Source organism: Crocodylus siamensis, chromosome 6 (assembly GCF_052110815.1).
Source record: "Crocodylus siamensis isolate JL-2025a chromosome 6, ASM5211081v1, whole genome shotgun sequence".
In the NCBI taxonomy this organism is placed as follows: domain Eukaryota; kingdom Metazoa; phylum Chordata; order Crocodylia; family Crocodylidae; genus Crocodylus; species Crocodylus siamensis.
In genome coordinates this window covers 48763988-48783809 of record NC_143400.1, presented here as the reverse complement: position 1 = coordinate 48783809, position 19822 = coordinate 48763988, and the positions used below count along the sequence as shown (strand labels likewise).

The 19822-nt window shown below is 44.8% G+C and overlaps 2 protein-coding genes across 2 annotated transcripts; both read left to right on the top strand.

Moving 5' to 3' along the window:
- Nucleotides 1-3173: 3173 nt before the first annotated feature.
- Nucleotides 3174-4157, top strand: LOC149862761 (olfactory receptor 10A7-like). Its single transcript, XM_090053041.1, has one exon. It carries the CDS (start codon nt 3174-3176, stop codon nt 4155-4157), a length of 984 nt encoding a protein of 327 aa, XP_089909167.1.
- A 12377-nt stretch (nt 4158-16534) lies between these two features.
- On the top strand, nt 16535-17503 carry LOC149862760 (olfactory receptor 6F1-like). The gene has a single exon (XM_090054098.1). It carries the CDS (start codon nt 16535-16537, stop codon nt 17501-17503), a length of 969 nt encoding a protein of 322 aa, XP_089910224.1.
- The last annotated feature ends 2319 nt before the right edge of the window (nt 17504-19822 follow it).

The window sequence follows — 19822 nt, the reverse complement described above, 5'->3', positions numbered from 1 at the left end:
CAAAAGGAAGAAGTACATGGGAATATGGAAATGGTACCTGAAATTTACCCTTGTGATGATGAGAAGATTGTCCATCAAGACTGCCAAATAAAAATAATCATAAACACCAGAAAGTGTAATATCTGCAATTTAAGCATGTTGGAAAAACCCAGGAAAATAAATTCAGTGACTCTGTCTTGTTTTCTATATTCATCCTCAATTTTTGTGCAGAAAAAGGGAAGAAAAAGTGCAGGGGGGAATCACAATAAGATAATCACAACCTCCTTCAAGTGCTTAGAAATTAATTTATTGAAGATCTGTTCCCTGTTTTTTCCAGAGACTGAGGTGAGGCTGACTGGTCTAGTTCCCTGAATACTCCTGTTCCCCAATTCTTAAGTATGGGCGCTATGTTTTCCCTTTTCCAATCATCAAGGATCTCTTCCAATCACTATGAGTTTTCAAAGATGATGGCCAGTGTCTCTGCAGTCACAGACAACTCCTTCAACACCCTTCAGTGTATCCTACCCAGCCCCATGGTCTTGTATGTGACCAACTTTTCTAAATAGTCAGTAACCTGTTCTTTTTCCACTGTAGGCTGCTCACCTCCTCCCCAAACTGCACTACTGGTTGTAGTAGCCTGGGAGCTGATTTTGCTTGTGAAGACTGAGGTAAAAAAGGCATTGAGTACATCAGGCTTCTTTTTTTGCATCCTTTGTAACTAGGTTGCCTCCCTCATTAAGTAAGGAATCACTTTCCCTGCTCTTCTTCTTGTTACTGACATACTTGTAGAAACCCTTCTTGTTACCTTCCTTGCTAGCTCCATTATTTTTCCAGGGACTGAAGTGAAGCTGGCTGGTCTGTAGCTCTTCAGATCCTCCTTATGCCTTTTCTTAAAGATGGGCATTATATTTACCCTTTTCCAAACATCTAGGACTTCTCCTGACCACCATGAGTTTTCAAAGATAATGGCCAGTGGCTTCATAATCACATGTGCCAACTCTCAGCACCCTCAGGTGGACTGTATCTGGCCCCAAGAACCTGTACAGGTCAATCTTTCCTAAACAGTCTGTAAACTTTTCTTTAACCACTGTTGGCTGCTCACCTCTTCCCCAAACTCTGCTGCCAGATGCAGTGATCTGGGAGCTGACCTTGAGTATGAAGACTGAGTTCAAAAAGGCATTGAGTACTTCAGCCTATCCCACATACTCTGTCACTACATTGCCTCTCCATTCAGTAAGGTACCTGCACTTTGCCTGATCTTCCTTTTGTTGCTGACATACTTGTAGAAACCCTTCTTATTACCTTTCACATTCCTTGCTAGCTGCAACTCCAATTGTGCTTTGGGCTTCCTGACTTCATCCCTGCATTCCTGAGCAATATGCTTATACTCCTCCCTAGTAGTTTGTTCACGTTTTTACTTCTTATAGGCTTCTTTTTTTGTGATTTAGTTTACTGAAGAGTTCCCTGCTAAGCCAAGCTGGTCTTCTGCCATACTTGCTCATTTTCCGGCACATCAGGATGATTTGTTCCTGAACCCTAAGTAAGGCTTCTTTCAAGTACAGCTAGCTGTCCTGGACTCCTCTCCCCATTGTAGAATCATAGAAAGTTAAGGTTGGAAGGGACCTCAGGAGGTCATCTAGTCTAACCCCCTGGTCAAACCAGGACCATCCCCAACTGGATCTTCCCAGCCAAAACTTTATCCAGGTCTTAAAGACTGGCTTCCCATGGGGATCCTGTGCATGAGTTCCCTGAGCAAGCCAAGGTCTGCTTTTCTGCAGTCCAGTGTCCTTACTGTACTGCTCTCCATCCTTCTTTTCATTAGGATCCTGAATTCAGTCATCTTGTTGTTATTGCTGCCCAAGTTGCCATCTACTAGTATATTCCCCACCACTTCTTCCCTTTTGTGAGCAGCAGGTCAAGAAGAGCAGGGACCCTAGTTGGCCACTCTAGCACTTGTACTAGGAATTTGTCCCATACACTCTCCAAAAACTTCTTGGATTGCCAGCTCACTGTTGTATTGCCCTCCCATATGTCAGGGTGATTTAAGTCCCCCATGAGGACCAGGGCTTGTGATCAGGAAATTTTCACTAGCTGTTTGAAGAAAGCCTCATCCACCACTTCCTCCTGGTCCCATGGTCTATAGTAGATCTCCTCCTCCCCCCCGCTATGACATCACACTTGTTTTTCTCTCCTCCAACCCTAGTCCAGAGACTTTTGACAGTCCTATCTCCAGTTTCATATTGGAGCTCTGAACAACCATTTGATTTTTCCACAAGGTGAAACAGAATCCCAAACTGTTTGTATGTTCCAGAAACTGCAGTTAGGCAGCTGTGCACATGCCATTTAGGTTCACAAAACAAAACAGATTTTAGTTCCAGTCATCTCCTCCCATTGGGTGCAGTGCACAGGAACCTGACCAGCCCTGAAATGGTAGGAATCACTAACAGGAGCCTGGGGGAACAGATGCCCATAAGGCTTTGCTTTTTTTTTTCATTTGGCTGTCCTCAGAAGTCTCTGGCTAATTGTGGTCAAGATGCATACTGCCCCAGCTCCCTATCTGTGGAGTGGTGCAACTGCATTGGCTTCAGAAAAATATAAACCACTTATCTGGGATAGGTCTGTACATTTTTGACCCTCTCCAGATTAGAAGCCCTTCAAATTAGGACAGGATTTGAAGCATTTCACATGTATATTTTATCATTCCTGGTAAGATAAGCATATGGATAAAAACAGGCAGATCAATAATATATTTAGCACAGATACATAGAAGAGAGATACAGAAAGTACATATTCATATATAGATACCAAGGCAGATAAAACAGACATATTGTTATTGAAGGTTTACGTCATAAAGATGTACTCTTATGCTTGTATAATCAATGTATAAAACAGTTGCTTAATTATTTAATCATCCTGCATGGATCAACAACCTATTGTCTGGGGATAGCGTCCCACTGGTAGTGGGAGAAAATGTAAATACCCTCACTTAACCAGAGTGTGAAGCATTCAAAGACAGAGAGATGACATTGCATCTTTTGGATGTAGCCAGGTTTGCTTCTCTATCCTGTCGTGGGGCTCCTTCCTGCTATTGCTGATTTTAAAGGTAATTTTTTTGTCCACTTCAATCCCAGAAGTGTGGTATTTTCTAAGGCACCAGTAGAAGTTAGCTGCCCTACACAGCTACCATTCTTCAGATGGAACACCCTGAAGAAGTGAAGATGGGGAACCAGACCATTGTTACTAGCTTTGTCCTCTTGGGATTTTCTCACCTTGCCAACCTGCAGCTTTTACTGTTTGTGCTTATTCTTCTGATGTTCCTGGTCACCCTGACAGGGAACTGTCTCATTGTTGTCATCTCAGCCATTGACCCTGCCCTGCACACCCCTATGTACTATTTTCTCAAGAACCTGGCCTTGATTGAGATCTTCTACAGCCTGTGCATTGTCCCCAATGTGCTGGTGAGTTTGCTGGTGGAGAGGAGAGTCACTTCTTTCACCGCCTGTTCTCTACAACTGAATGTCATCATGCTCTTTGTCACCTCTGAGAGTTTTCTCTTAGCTGCCATGGCATATGACAGGCATGTGGCTATTTGTCACCCCTTGCATTATACAACCATCATGAGCAGGAGACACTGTTTTTGGATGGTGATTGGGTCTTGGATTTCTAGTATCCCAGTGATGGCAGGATTCACTGCTTGGTTGTTCAGCTTACCCTTTTGTGGGCCAAATGAGATTAATCATTTCTTTTGTGACATTCCCCCAGTGCTGAAGCTGGTGTGTGCAGACACCTCCTTGTTTGAGCTGCTGATTTTTATAGTCATTGTTCTAATAGTGATGATCCCATTTTCCTTGATAACGGTCTCGTACCTCCGTATCATCCATGCCATCCTCCAAATGCAGTCAGCAGAGGGCCGGCGTAAAGCCTTCTCTACCTGTGCAGCCCATTTAATGGTGGTGACTCTGTTCTATAGCACAGCTGGTATTGTTCACCTGCGCCCCAAATCCAACCTCTCATCTGACAGTAAGAAGCTAGTGACTCTCTCTTATACAGTGGTTACTCCCATGCTGAACCCCATTATCTATAGCCTGAGGAACAAAGAGGTTAAGGAAGGCCTGAGGAAATCATTTTGCAGGAGGGGGTTCATTGAAAGGCCATCAGTTTCCCCTCTAGACAGGTGATGGTTTTCTTGCAGTGAGGGATGTAATAGGGCCATTAAGTTACAGTTAGGAGATGAAAAGACTTCTGTTCCAAACACAACTGGTTTGCAAATAAAAGTTCCTCATTGTAAGAGAGGAGCTAATATTGATATGCAGCTATTTAATGAAGCAGACCAAAATCCCCTGGTTGGAAGTTGAACCTGGAACAATAGAGACTGCAAAATCTGGCATACAGTAACATTAATAATTTAATAGTGGAACAGCTAGCTAAGGGGTATTCTGAATAATCCACTACTTGGAATCGGTAAATCAGTACTGGATGTCTCTCCAAATAACGTGTCATGGTTTAACCACTGGCTTTTAGATTAGATGCAGGACCCAGTGTCCTCTCTACACTACATTAAATAAAACAGATGAGGTGATCATAATCATAGCTTTGGTCTAAAATTAATAAATCTGTACTGGGTTCAAATGGCACAAGCAAAGGATCCTGTTTTTTTGTGACTGGGATTTTAAAAGGACCATAAGGATGTTAAATGCCAAAATGCCTATCTTTCTCTCTGATTCCTGTTCCAGCTCTGATCCTGATCTTACTTCAGCAAGCAATGCTGATGTTTCAGTTCACATGACTCACTCTTGATTTCTTTAGATAACTTGGACCAGAAACAGGTTCTTCATGTGACAAAGGGGAATTGTTTCAGGCTGCTTTTGGTATGAATTTTCATTAGGTTACAGTTAAGGGACTCTATGGGATGGTCACTAGAAATAGGAAAGGAAGACTTGAAATGTATTCTTTTCTCTGCCACTGGAACTGTAATGTGACCTTTGTCAAGTTACCTTTCCTACTGTCCCTGTTTCCCCATAAGTGATATGGATAATCTTCCTTTCTAATAAGCTATGGATCAAGAGATGAAAGATTCCACCTAAGAACTCAGTATTACCATCTGTAAACAGAATTACAATGTTCACTGAGGTATATATGAGACTGAAATTACTCATATTTGCAAATGTTCTATGGATAAAACAGTTTGTAGCACTGTAAGACTAAGCTTTTCAGTCACTTAGGCATTTCTATTCATCTTTATAGGAAGCAAACATTTAAACCTATTAAACAGGTTTGTAAATTTCAGCCTAACTTTTCATGCTTATGGGCCACATTCTTATATACAGCCTCAAAAATATGTCTATAATGCATTGGAAACAAAATACAAAGTACAATAAGTGCTATACTGCACAGGTTTTTTGGCTGTCTCAAAATCTAGGTGTTATGCTCACAAAATGTCTGTCAGGTTGAGGAGACAATGTTCTAACTAGAATAAAAAATACCAGACCTAATGAAGAATGCTTTGCATTTAAAAGCTTATCTAATTTTATCCTAACCAGGCACCTGATCCAACAAAAGATAACACCCACAAAACTCCTTGCCTCTCACATAATTCTTGGACAATCACAGCTACATCACTCCAACGCTTCTACAAATACCGTTAATTTTGTTTGGAAAGAATAGTTTTACTTTTCAAAGTGTTAAACACAATAATAAAAATGATATTTTGTACAAAAATATTTTTAACAATCCCCAAATTGTCATGTTTTAAAACCCATGAAATGAAAGGATTATGACATTTTAAAATCTTAAATGAAAGTACTTTGACATTTTTGATCAGGTCTTTTCAGAGAGAAAAATCAAGGAAAGTCTGGTGGCATTATGCTCACTGGTAGAAGTCCTTTGACTTAGGACTTAGGAGCCTGGCCCTGGAAGGAAGCACTGATGGAACTTCTTGGACACAGATTACTGGAGGAACAGGTTTTAAGATATCTGTGCAATAAAACTGCTGGTTAATTTGCTTGTTCACAGTGGGTAAAGAGAAAGAAGTTTGAACCAGAGAATATACTGAAATATCAATCCACTGATTTCCCAACATAACACTTCCATGCCTTAAATAAATACTCCTAGCAGCTTGGGGCAAATGGCAACACACTAAAGAAGGAATAAACAAAGACGTGCTAAAACATGTCAGATGTGCATGATTCACTGTTCAAGCAGTTTTACTTTGTATGTTTCGTCCAACAAAACACCTTTCCTTCAATGTCCGTCCACTTCAATAGCCTATGGATCTCATCACGTAACTCCCATCAAGGACATGTTGGACTTCTCTGGTATCACTTATCACAGTTCTTTGATTTCCTTCCCAGGGATTCTCATGTGGGTCCAAACATATGTGAGCTTTTTTTTTTTTTTTGACAATAAATGTGAGAAATTCAGGGCTACTTTCAGAATTTTGGAGTTACTGTGATCCTATTTTTAACCTTCTTGTTTAGTATTACTTTATCCTGCAGGATACAGTCAGGAATGCAGCCTCATTTTTCCAGGTCCTCCACAACTAGAGAAAGAGAACATCTCTGGCTTTCAGACCTTACAGAGAGGGCAAACAAAGAGGAAGGACATGGAGTAGGAGTTAAGGCTGGTAGTTAAACCTCTTTTTGGACTTTCACCACAATGAACATTTTCACAGAGAGTGTTTTCTGTTTGTTTGTTTGTTTGTTTGTTTGTTTGTTTTTTTAACTAAAAACCTAGGTTGCCATTTAGCACTGCCCACATTCACTGACTGAACATGTTCAGTAGGGTTGGACTTCAGCTGATCACCTGTTCTGGAAAATAGTGTCCTGCTACAATAACCTTACATGTTCTAAGGTGCCTGCTACTTTGAGAGGAGAGATAAGGATGCAGGTGCAGGTTGCCAGGACAACAGGTTAATGAGGGTAGTGACTTACACTTGCCTGGTCAGCTGACCAGAAGGGGCAGGGCCGGGTGCCTATATAAATCACAAGTCTGAGGCCGGGGGGGTGTTGGCCGCCAAGGGAGAAGGAGCTCTGCCTAAGTGAGGAAAGAGGAAAAGCTGGACTGCACAAGCAGGCTGATACTGGGGAAGAGATGGAGTACCCGTGGGGTGGCTCAAAGGAGGTTACAGCTAAGCATCTAGAATTTATGTTATAGCCCAGGGACTTATGTTTTGTGTTTGTTGTTTACACCGGTGGTTTGGATGAGACTATTAGGGGTTGGAGGAGGCCTCATAGGGGATCCATGGTGGCATGGGGACCCCGGCACCAGATTGGGCATGTTATTTGGGTGCACTCACCCCAGCCCCAGAGCAAAAGGGGGCAGCACGAGAAGCCCCAGAGCAAGGGGGCAGTGTGAGAAGTCCCCATAGAAAGGGGGTGGTGGGAGACAAGGCGGAGGAAAAGCCAGAGTGCCAGAGGGCGCAGAGAGAGACAAGGGCTGTGGTTAAGACCAAACGACATCCGGTAGATCTATGAGGCTTGGGGCATGGTAAAGGGGTGGTTGGAGCCATGCATAGCCCATAAGGCTGGGGTGCCCAGGAACATTAGCGGAGCCGGGCTAATGTACAGGAGGATAACCGTGTCCAGGAAACTGAAGAGGCAGCCTCCCTAATTACATAACTGACATCAAAGATGTGGCGGGCAAGATTGAGGGTGCATCGTAGATCGACTGGACATGGTAACGGGCACTAGGGGAGAGCACAGCAACTCCTAGGGAGCTACTCCTGTTATAGCTATGAATGTAAAACATTTTAACAGGGGAAAAAACAATGAATGAAATCTTGGAATCATAAATGTATGGCTAGAAGGCACCTCCAGAAGTCATCTAGTTTCATAGACATTTGGGCTGGAAGGGACCTCAGAAGATCATCGAGTCCAGCACCCCGCCCAAGGGGCAGGAAGTCGACCTTCCCCTAGTTCAACCCCTTTCAGACAGGATCCCTATACTGAAACCATTCCAAACAAGTCCTTGTCTAACCTATTTCTAAAAACTAGGCAATCAACCTTATGCACAAATAAAAGTCATATTGCCCAAAGATGCAAAAAGTCCACTAGCCTGCCATAGGTAAATCAGGAGAATGAGGGCTGTCAGTATCCTGTTGCTCCAAGAGTTGTTAAAATTCACTGGAGAGATTCAGTAAAGAGAGCCATGTCCTGTACTACAAACCCCTCCCCCAAGTCTGTACCAATCTGACCACAGTGTAAAATTCCTTCCTGATTCCAAATGGGATGATAACCTGGAACAGAGTGTCAAGGCTCTCTAACTGGGAACCTCTAGGTTTTAGTCCCAAGGGAAGTGTTGGCACAATCCAGTCTAAATCCCCAGCCTTGGGTGCAGTCAACACCTAATGCTTCTGAGGAATGCAAGAGCAAACAAACCCTACTCCCCCCTAATACTTGTAGGAAAAGGAGAATGGGAAAAATTCTTCCTGGTCTTATGTGGCAACCAGCAAAACTCAGAAGTACTGGTAAGCCAAACAATCCGAGGACAGCAAGGGTAACTTTACATATGACATCCTCTAACTATAGAACCCAAACTCTTCTTTCTGTATCCCCTCCATAAAACTTTCCCAGCAGCTTTAATTTTCTTTCGCAAATAAGCCAGGAGTGGAGATCCATTTCATTCTTCTGATACTGAGCATGATCTTGTCTAATAGACACCTACTTAAAGATACAGAGTTCTCATTGTTATCTTCACTGTGTGTGGGGGGGGGGAGAGGTGGGCTCCTAGGCTTTATTACAAGCACTTTAGGTATAGCTACTCCTAGACTATCCCTGAACAATGCTTACTCAGCTTCATACAATCATAGAAAATTAGTGTTGGTGGATAGGAGAGGGTGAGAACCTCAGGAGGTGAATTAGTCTAACCCCCTACTCATAGCAGAACCATCCCCAACAGATCATCCCAGCCAGGGCTTGATCTAACTGGGAGGGCTGTGTGAAATTTCAGCAGCCATTTCATTTCAGAGGTGCTTTGGGCTGTCTCAGTGCCCAAAATACCAAATCTGGATTAAAACAGAAGGCTCAGAAACATCTCCAAAATGGAACAAGGCATCTGTAACATTTCAGAAATGTTTCAGAGCCAGGTTTGCAGGGAAACATCTGTATGCTGCTGCTCTGCCACCTGACTTGGCTGCACAGAGAGCAGAAATCCATACCAGGGGTGTCCTCATGACCACTGCCCACCCCACGCTACCCCAGCAACATGGGGCTGCATAGGGCAGGCAGCAGTGGCAAACACTGGCATAGATCTCTGCTCCCTGCAGAGCCGGGTCACACAGCAGGGCAGTGTTGGTCCCTGCTGCATGACCTGGCTCCACAGGGAACAGAGACCCACATCAGGGTCTCCTCACCACTGCTGCCTGCCCCACACAGCCTCATGTTGCTGGGCCAGTGCAGGGAGGGCAGCAGCAGGGAGGAGAATGCCAGTGCGGATCTCTGCTCCTTGCAGTGCTAGGTTGTGTGGCAGGAGCCAGCAGGCTTTCTTGATGCTCTGCGCTGCTTCCCTACCCTGCTACCCAGCATGACAGGGATCATAGATCTGTGCGGGGGTCTCGTCACCTGCATGGAGGGCAATGACCCTCTCCCTCCCCTGGACAAGCCACCCATTGGCCCCATGCCACTCCTTGCTGGGGTGCTGTAGCCCCCAGTCTCAAGCTGGGTAGCCTGGCTGGGTAAGGCTATGTGAAGCTTCCCTTGCAGCCTGTTTGAAACAGATTCAGAGGAGATTCAACAGAGCTGAATCTCCAAAACAGATTTGTCTGAGACAAAACAGGACAGTGATCTGAAACACCAAAATGAATCACTGTCCTCTGAAACGGCTGGATCCAAAACTGATTCAAAACACAGCCATTTCACACATCCCTACTAAGTGGGTCTTAAAAACTTTCAAGGATGGAGATTCCACCACCTTTCTGGGTAACCTGTTCCAGTGCTTAACTGCCCTCCTTGTAAGAAGTTTCCCCTAATATCTAACCTAAACTTGAGACATGAGAAGGGAGGCATTCAATCTGTACCTAGATTAACTGTCAGCCAGTAAATCACAAAAGTTGTACACAAGCAGACAATGCATGGCTTGAGAGTCCAAATGAAGCAAGCATGCATCTCCCCTACCTGCTCCTGCATTGAGGGAATTGGCAGACTGCCACTGAGAAGGCACCACAACTACCAGCTGGATGTTGTATGCTGGAGGATTCTTTCTGAGATGGGGTTCTGCTGCTAGCTCCTCCCCACACCCACCCCGCACAGACTCATGGCCTGAGAAACCCCTGTGACCTGTCCTCTCCTACTATGAAATGATGCTGGACTGCACAGACTGAGTTTACTAGGATGGAGTGCCAGAGGAAACTCAAGCTGTTTCAGGGAGGGCTTTCACAATCAGAAAATTCCAGGAAAGTACAACCATTTGTGGTCACAGAGGTACCTATAGTGCCAAGGTGGTCTGCACAAGATTGTCTCTATGCCTTGACATAAAGGTCTCTGTATGTCTCACTTCCTGGCTTGGTGGTGCCTGTGGAGATGTATCAGTATCCTCAAGGTGCTTATGTGTTTTGCCCCCTTGCTGGTTTTGGCTTGCCAGTGGAGGCAGATAGTGTACATGGGATCATCTGCCAACTCAAAATGATCCCAGACCATACTACCCACTTGCTTTTGAGGTGCAGGTGCATGTATGGATGCTCTACTTTCCCCCTCCTTAGCAGTCAGTGGGAAAGCAACAGGAGGAGCAGATTCAGCTGAGCCATTTGCCTCCACAACCTCTAAGTCAACCTCCCTGTGAGGGCATGGGGCCTAGGAGTGGCCGTGTACTCCCTAGCACCCCCTACCGTCACTCAAGGTGATTCAGCACCCCCTGGTTCTCACCCGCCACGTCTTTGATGACAATTAGTTCAGATGGGAGGCTGCCTTTATCCCCTGGTGAATGGTGTGAGTGTTACTACCCCTACTCCGTAGGGGGTGCCTCAGCGCACCCCTGCCTTAAGGGCAATGCGTGCCTCCTACCTCCCCTTCAGCACACCCCAAGCCTCGCAGCTGTTCTCTGGATGTTGTTTGGGTCCCTTGCCCTTTGGCGCCCTCTCCGGCACCCCTTGGGCTCGTCCTGCCCTTGTGCCCCTCTCTGGCACCCCCGGGCTTGTCACCCCCCTGGCGCCCCTGGGACTTGTTACTCCCCAGTGCCCCTCTCCAATCTACCTGGGCCTCCCACGCCACTGGCACCCTGCTACCTGCACCCCGTTACCGGCGCCCCTGGGCAGGTTAAGCAACCTGCACCCCGCTACCAGCGCCCCTGGGCTCGCTGTGCCCAGGCCTTGCCCCACGGGGCCTGTCTCTCAGGTTTATCCTGCTCCTCGCCCTCTGTGGAGCCTTTGCCGCACTTCATGTGCTTCTCGCCTCCTCTGGGGCCTACGCCGTGCCTCTCGCACCCGCTGCCCCACTCTGGGGCCTGCGCCGTGCCTCTCGTGGCTGGGACTACAACCCCCACACCCCGAGTGCCTCTCTGGCACTCCTTGTGCTGTGCCCACTATGACACTGCTCACCATGCCCCCCCGGGCACCGGGAACCCCCAAGGTACTGGGGAGCCCCCGTGAGACCTCCTCACACCCCTACAGCCTCACCCAGTCCTCCAGTTTAAGGATAACTAAACCATGAAGCCAAACGGCTCTAACCCACACCAGAACCCTACTGGCTTACAACAGAATCATAAGCCCCAAGCTTATGAACCCAGCTCCTCTCAATGCTGGCTCTCTCCCATACCTCTCAAATCATTGCAGCTGGCCAAACTACCACCATTGACTCTGCTGCTCAGCTCTCCCACAAATCTGTGGCTCCTGCAGCTGCCAAAGGGGAACTGTTGGTCAGGCTCCGGCCTGGGCTGTTTATAAAGGCCTGGCCCTGCCCCCTTCTGGCCACCTGACCCGCCTGGTCGCCCTGGCAACCGGCACCTGAGCTGCCCTGGTGATTGGCAGCTCTGTCAATTTCATTCCCAGTCACAGGGCACCTACGTGACCCCGTGACACTCCCCCAAGGTGCTTTCTGGGGAAGGAGACCTGACTATAGGGGAAACTTGAGAGGTGTCGAGCACAAACTCAGTTGATTCCCCATCCTTCCCCAGAATTTCCCTTGCTAGGGCACAGAGATCCAGATCTAGCTCTTCCTTTGGCACTGGAAGGTTCAAGCATGGGAAGTGAAATGGGGGTGGGGGAGACAGTCATGCTGGTGCTGGTGCTGGTGCTGGTGCTGGTGCTGGTGCTGGTCTGAGGGGGCTTCATATCTTTGGCCATGGTCACATCAGAGTCCTCACTACTTTCCTGGGCAGCAGTGTAGGCTGCTGTGCATACCACATTTTCAGACCTGACTGTGATTGTTGTTGACCATAAAGATGTAGGCAAGTTCCTCATAGTGGGTGTACATGGTTGCTATTGCATGCACTCATGACCCACCATCTCAGTGCCTTGAATTTGAACCAGCAGTGAGTCTGGTCATGGCAATGACTGCAGGTTGCCCTTTTCTTAGTGTTCTGTTGATAGAACACCCACTGATTCTCATTCTTGCTCAGATGACAATGAGATCAACTACCTCCCTTTTGCTCCAGTTGCTGTCTCACTTGTTCAGGACATTAGTCTTATTAGGTGCCATTGTGGTTGGAGAATGGATGGATGTGACAGTGCATGAAGGTTTGGGGCACATCTCATGATTATGGAGATTCCCAGGGGTTGCTGGTGTTCATTGAATGTAGGCTCTGATGTTGGTCTCACCTTAGTGGTGAGTAAGAAGTGGCTGGCAACTCCCATGCAGGGCAAATAATAAATGGAGGTGACGGATCCTGATACCTTTCGATCAGTACAGTACCGCTGTCAAGAACAGAGCAGATGGCCACAGTTTAAGCGGGGTCAGGCCTGGGGCCGCCAAAGTAGTATATAATGGGATGCCTGGAAGACCACCTGCTCCAGCAACCCCATGAGAATATTGAGAGAGAGTGGTTCAGGCATGTTTGATAGCATGGTCCAAAGTGTTAGTACGAGGGCTGTGGGAAATTCACTGTCTGTTTTGTTATGACACTATTTCAACTAATTTCAAGGTTCAAACAGCAAACTTGGAATGAAGCAAAGGCCGTTGAAATAGCCTTGAAAAAAATGAGGCTAGTCAAAACGTTTCAACTGTAGACTGGAGATGGGAAGTCAATCCAGCTAGGCTGATTTCCCATCCCCAGTGCAGGATCCAGCAGGAGACTGGGAGTCAGACCAGCTTGGTTGACTCCCCATCCCCCACGCTATATCCCCATCCCCAGCACTGGATCACGCTAGGGGTGGAAGGCAACCAGCTGGACTGCTTCCCCATCCCCCACGCTAAATTTCTCATGTTTAACTCACTGTTTTTTGTCCCTTGAGGTTAGCGATATCCACTTTTTTTTTCCTTTGAGGTCAGTTGTTTTGTTTTTCTTGTTGCTGTTCTAGTTAGAGTGGTACCATGGGGCAAATCAGCATCGTTTTAACAGAACTGGTTCTTCTACAAAGCAAATAAATACTCAGACCACTTTCCTTTGCAAGGCATTTGATGTACCCATCACCAAAAGTGACACCTAATGAAATAGAAGAAATGTGAACAATTCTGGTAGCACATGTAAAAGAAGGACCTATGAACAGGAGAATCAAGCAAGGATTATGATGATCTCCTTGCTTAGGGTTCTGAGACACATGAAGAAGTAGGCCATAGAAAAAAACAATTTTCACAGCTGTGAAAATCAGAGACAAGAAGGAAAACCTGAATTCCAAGGTTCAAGCATATTGTCTTAAAGGTAGGTATAGCATAATTGCTTTTTAAAGTAGCCATAGTTAATCTAATACAGTAAAGGAATAAGTATCCATTTTAAGTTCTCTTTCACCTCTTCTCTTAGGCACATTCCAAGCTCATGAAAAACAAGTTTATGCAAAAGGTGGTGTGCTGCTAGAGTTTATAATCTAGATATGCTCCTTAAATTAGAAGACTGAAGAAAATAGGAGTTGTGGTTTGGTTTCTCAGTTAGGGAGTAGCTAGTTAGAAACAAGGAGACTGCAGAGATTTGCTTACTGCTCCACTATAAAGGTTGTTTAGTTATTGTTCATGCATGACTGTCTGTTGAACCTGATGGACATAACCTGGTGTCAGAAGTAATGCATGAGAAAGAATGTGAAATAATTTGAGATTCAAATAGAAGAAGAAGTTGGAACCTGAGAGCAAGTGGAACCACACAGCCACACGGAGGCACAAAGGCCTATATAAGTATTCTGCCTGCATTACCAGAGTTTGTCTTTTTTCTTAATCAGCTGTGGAACTGTTGCCACTTTTACCTGCCCCCTGGTATTTGTCAGTATAGCAAACAAAAGGGCATTTAGATAATGGTTCAAGTAGTAACTAACAACTCTAGGGGCAGGAGAGGAAAGTGAAGAAATAAATTCATATTTAAGTCTTATACATATCTGTAGTTGTTAAGAATATTCAGGGCTTCTTCCCACAATGTGCAAGAATGCTCAGGATTTAAGTGGTATAGTGTCTAATTTTGAGGAGTACTGCTTACTGAAAAATGAATAAAACCCTTGGAAAAAAAACATTTTTATTTTAAAAAAACATCAAGAGTAAGTCTAGATCAGGATGTTACAGAACGAAGGAGACTGAGTAAGAACTGTGCTTTTGGAAACTTGAAATATGCTCTGATTAGATTATTTGTGTCACTGCAGACAGTGAATTACAATAAGGGCTACTTTGTGGGGGAGATATAACCCTAAATAAGACTACAAATGTGCAGGACAGCACAAATTGTGAAGGCACAGGCTGCAGAGCTGATTACACCCAAAAGGGTCTTGCGTGTAGTAAGTGTGAAAGAATGTGGCCAGAAAAATCCATCTCAAAAGGTAAACTTTTCCATTGGCAAAGACACTGCTAAGGGAGAGAGCAAGCGAGCAGGCAGGCAGGTAGCTGATGTGGAAAGCAATGCTACCTAAAATGTTCTGTTGCATTTGGAAAGCTCTTAATAAATAAGTTTATGTTTCCTGATGCTCCTCTTGGTCATCATGGCCCCAAACTGGACAGTCAACTTAGGAAAAAATCAAGTGTGCTAGACTATAAGAATCAACCATGTCCATATGGGAAGAAATGTGCCTACAAACATAAACGCAAATACGATCATCCAGAATGTAGAAAATAGATTCAGGGGTCTGTAGCTGCTTGGCTTTGTACCACGTGTAGAACCAAAGAACCCAATACTGCAAGTGAACGAAACCTAGGATAAAAGCAAGTGTTCCATGTAGCATTAAGGCTGGTGACACTTCTGACTGCAAACGCTGCTCAAAAGAGGGAACTGGATTCTTGTATGAGGACTCGAGTCTATCAGAACTTGGAGGAAAACCTTCCTATCCAAAACAAACTGGAAACAGATTTGATACTTCATAAGTCCTGAAAGACTCATACAAAGTTCTTTAAAAAAGGTTCAGAAAAGAGGGAGCAGGAAAGGGAGTGGTAAAGACTCACCTCAGAGTGACTTGTTAGTAAACTGTGTGGATGGGTGTTAATGGAATTTCTGTTAATAGTTAGCCGTCATCAGAAGTATGCTGTTAAGAGGGAAGTCGAACACAAGTGGGTGGTTCCTTTTCTTCCTCGCTGTTTCTTTGTAACTCTGTTTTAAAGGTCAGACAATTATGGGTTTTATTCCAAAACTAAAACTGTCTTACAAGTGTGGTCATACCAGATCTTTGGTTATATCTGATCTTTTATTAGAACAACTCAAATAGTTGGAAAAAATCTTCTTTGCAAGTTTTTGGGTATGAATAGCATGCATCAGGCTGAGGAAGCATCTGTAGTTGGTCTGTGGAATCTTGACACCACAAATATTTCTTTTTCATTTATTTAATTTTTTTTGGATATATCTCTCACTTCCTGTTTTTTCACTTCTTTTTTTCTTATCGTCAAGAAAGAAATATAAAATGCAAAATAAATCTTTAAACATAAAATATGGATACCAAACCCCAAAATCATTTTCGTTAACCTAGCAGCTTCTGTACTTCCCTATGCAAGTCAGCAGGGGTTTTTTTTATGTGCATTAAAATAATGCCATTGACTAGGTAGGTATTACAGGTGTTTGATGTAGTTGAGTTGAATTATCCTGCTTGAGCAGAAACCTGTTTTTTGGGGCATCAGAATGCCGCACTGGTGCCCTAAAATAATGACAAGACTGGATTTGCTCCTACCAGTGGTAGTTGGAGTTGTAAGTCACTTAGAATCAGGTTCATAAAGGTTTTTAGGTGCCTAATTTTCTCAGAAATGGAGGCACTGAAAATGTGATCCTTAGATACTTTGGGAAATTGATTATAATGAAGGTGTTGAACGTTAAGAACACAAAAGCAGGTAGTGAGGTGTGGGCACTTCTGAAATTAAACTTATGAAATTTCAGCTCAAAATTATATTCAATAAATTGAATATAGGTTGAAGAGTGCAGTAAATTTCACTGGTGTACAAATTCAGTTGAATTTAATATAAGTTTTGGTTTCTCAATTTCAATTGATCTATTTGCTTAACTTTCTTAGATAAATATAATGTCCAAGTTTGATTGGAGAAATCAAACAACCATCACGGAATTCATCCTCTTGGGATTTGGGGATCTGTTTGAACTGCGCATTCCCCTCTTCCTGCTGTTTCTAGTGATCTACATTGTAACGATAGCTGGGAACATCCTAATTCTGGCACTGGTTGTCGCTGATCAACACCTTCACAGCCCCATGTACTTCTTTCTAGGAAACTTATCGTGCTTGGAGATGTTCTACACATCTACAATCTTGCCCAAGATGTTAACTGGCCTCCTGACTGGGAGCGGAACCATTTCTGTTAGTGGCTGTATCACACAATTTTATTGCTTTGGTGCCCTAGGAGCAACAGAATGCTACCTCCTAGCAGCGATGTCTTATGACCGATATTTAGCAATATGCAATCCACTCCAGTATGCCAGTCTTATGAATGTCAGGGTCTGCATCCAACTGGTAGCTTGTTCCTGGACATGTGGATTTCTGAGCAGCACCATAGCATTCATATTAATATCTCAACTACAGTTCTGCAGCTCCAAAGAAATTGACCATTTCTTTTGTGATTTTGCACCCATCATAAAAATTGCTTGCACTGACACCAAAATCTTAGAGCTAATCATGTACCCGCTATGTTCTCTTGTGTCCCTCTTCCCATGTCTCTCAACCCTTACATCCTATGTTTGCATCATCACCACCATCCTAAGAATCCCTTCTACTGCTGGAAGGCAAAAGGCCTTCTCAACCTGCTCCTCACACCTTGCTGTAGTCATAATGTTTTATGGATCGCTACTAATTGTCTGCATGGTTCCAACCACACACCTTTCAAAGGGATTACATGAGATGTTCTCACTCTTCTATACTATTTTGACTCCCATGGTCAACCCCCTCATATATAGCCTCAGAAACAAAGAGGTAAAGGAAGCTCTGAGAAGAGCTCTCTATAAAAAGTGTGGCTTTTGTAAGTTGTTAGGTAGTAAAATCTGATGAGATGGAGCTCAGTCTCTGAGGCTGACCCACATCTGGCATATTTACATGATTTGCATTGCTGGCTGTTCACATAGTTTTCAAGGGGAATACACTTATAGAGCTTTTTGTTATGCTAAGCCATGCAAGTTAAGCTAAGGCTCTGAAAGGGAGTTTGGAAATAACTGGCCTCACTGGCCTCATAGTGACTTGAGAAGAGATGTAGAAAGATGAGAACACATTTATGAGTAAGAAGACTCTTATGGAAAGTGTAACCTGTCAGCTCTGTGTTCCTGGGGAGCCCTGGTGCAACACCCAGCCTGTCTGACCCACAAAGGACTCTCGACTCTCCCCCTTCCCACCCCCACCTCTGCCTGAACCAGCAATGATCAGGAGAAGGACTTCCAAAGGCAATGAAGATGCAATGAGAGACGCACCTAAACCCCACCGGACAAGGGTGACAGGATGAAGGCAACTCTCCTAGTCCCATTTGCCTGAGTTGGGAAAGGGACGTGCTTCCATTAGCATTCAGAATGGAGAACAGAAATTCCAAGGCAGGGATCTCACTGAATTCTGGGACCAGAGAAGCAGGGGAGCACTACACGATGGGGGATCCCTGCTCCAACTGCTAATCAACCCGTGTTTGCACACACCCAGTTCAGCATTTATCAGTCCAATTCTAGTGATGGCTCCTTTATTGGTACCCAAAACACTGAATCTCCCTGTTAGCATTGTGAGATCCCTCAGCGTAACGTTGCCCACAGCCAGGAATGATCAGCTCTCATTTTACAGCATAACAAACTACTCTGGGATGACTTCCCATCCCCAGCACTAGATCCTGCCAGGATGCGTTAGTCAGCCTAGCTAGATCCCCACTGCTAGATCTCCCCGTCGGTGGCAAGGCAGCCCAGCTGGGCTGCTTTCCCATCCACTGGCCAGATATACCTGTGGTTTTACTCAAGGCCTTGTTACATAATAATTTTGGACAGCTCCTGGTGCTGTTAATACCCAGATTGTCTTCACATGAACACCTGAAACTAGTTTTAAGCACTCATTAGGTAGTTCAATGTTAGGTCACTCCAGAGTAGAATTATCTCTGATCTCATCCGTTACCCAGATTGTGTTATACTAAGACCCCACCTGCTACCCCCTCCCTCCTCAGCACCCCACATACCTGTTCACTGCCCCCTCACACCTCTGCCTACTTACTTGTGGCATCCAGTGCTATATGCCCTGAGGGGGCAGGAAGGAAATTGCCTGCTTGGCCGCTTTCACCACTGCTGCTGTCTGGGCTGGCCTCAGCCTGAAGAAGAGCAACAGTATGACAATGGTGATGGTGGGGCCCTGGCCTGTGCAGGAAGATTAAACTTTCCCTGCCTGCTCCTCTCAGACAGACCGTGCAGGCAACCAGAAGTAAGTGGTAGGAAGCCCAAAGGGAGGGAAGGAACCCCGAGACAGGAAGGGGAAAGGGGGACCCTGAAGGCAGAGGGGAAGCCCATGAATGGAGAGTGGGGAGCACCCCCAGGGTGTTGTGGGGGAAGCCCAGAATAGTGTGGGGGATTCATACCTTTTATTTCTCCAGACCCTTGCTGGCCTGAATGTGTGGCTGCCCCAAACTTGAGACAGCACGGACACCGATCAACATTTGTGTGATTCAGAGAGTAAGGTGTAACAAGGGTCCTAGAATGGTAGTTTTTATGTTCTTTGAAACACGCGGTGTTAAAACCACACATAGTATTCAAGATGCGGTATAACACTGATTTCCATAGTGGCATAGTGATTTCTGCTTTGGTTGTAAATTCTTTCCTAGTGATTCCTAATGTATTATTAGCCTTTGAGATCATGGTGCACATTGAGATAATGGTTTTGAGAACTATAAAAAATGACTCCATCGTCTCTTTTCTTAGTGGTAACACATTAATACACAGGTTTTTGGGGGCATTCCCTCCTCTCCTGTTTATATTTGTAACTTTGCATTTATCCATGTTGAATTTCTTCTTTCAACATTTCCAACTCATTCAGTTTTGCGAGACCTTTCTCAGCTCCTCATCATCAGTTTTGGTTTTGACTGCCCAGTAATATTTTGTATCATCTTCAAAAGTCACTCGCTCACTATCCATTCCTTTCCCCCAATCATTTATTAATATGCTGAACAGTGCAGGTCCCAGTGTTGCCCTGAGGGGTCAGGCCAATGCTCAGGATCTCGATATTGTGCTGTTAGACAGGAGGGTGTGGTGTACAATTGCGTGTGCACACATAAAAATCAATTAAGCACATATACACTCACTAGGTGCATATACCCCTACTAGGCATACACACTCACACTACCAGCTCAGGCAC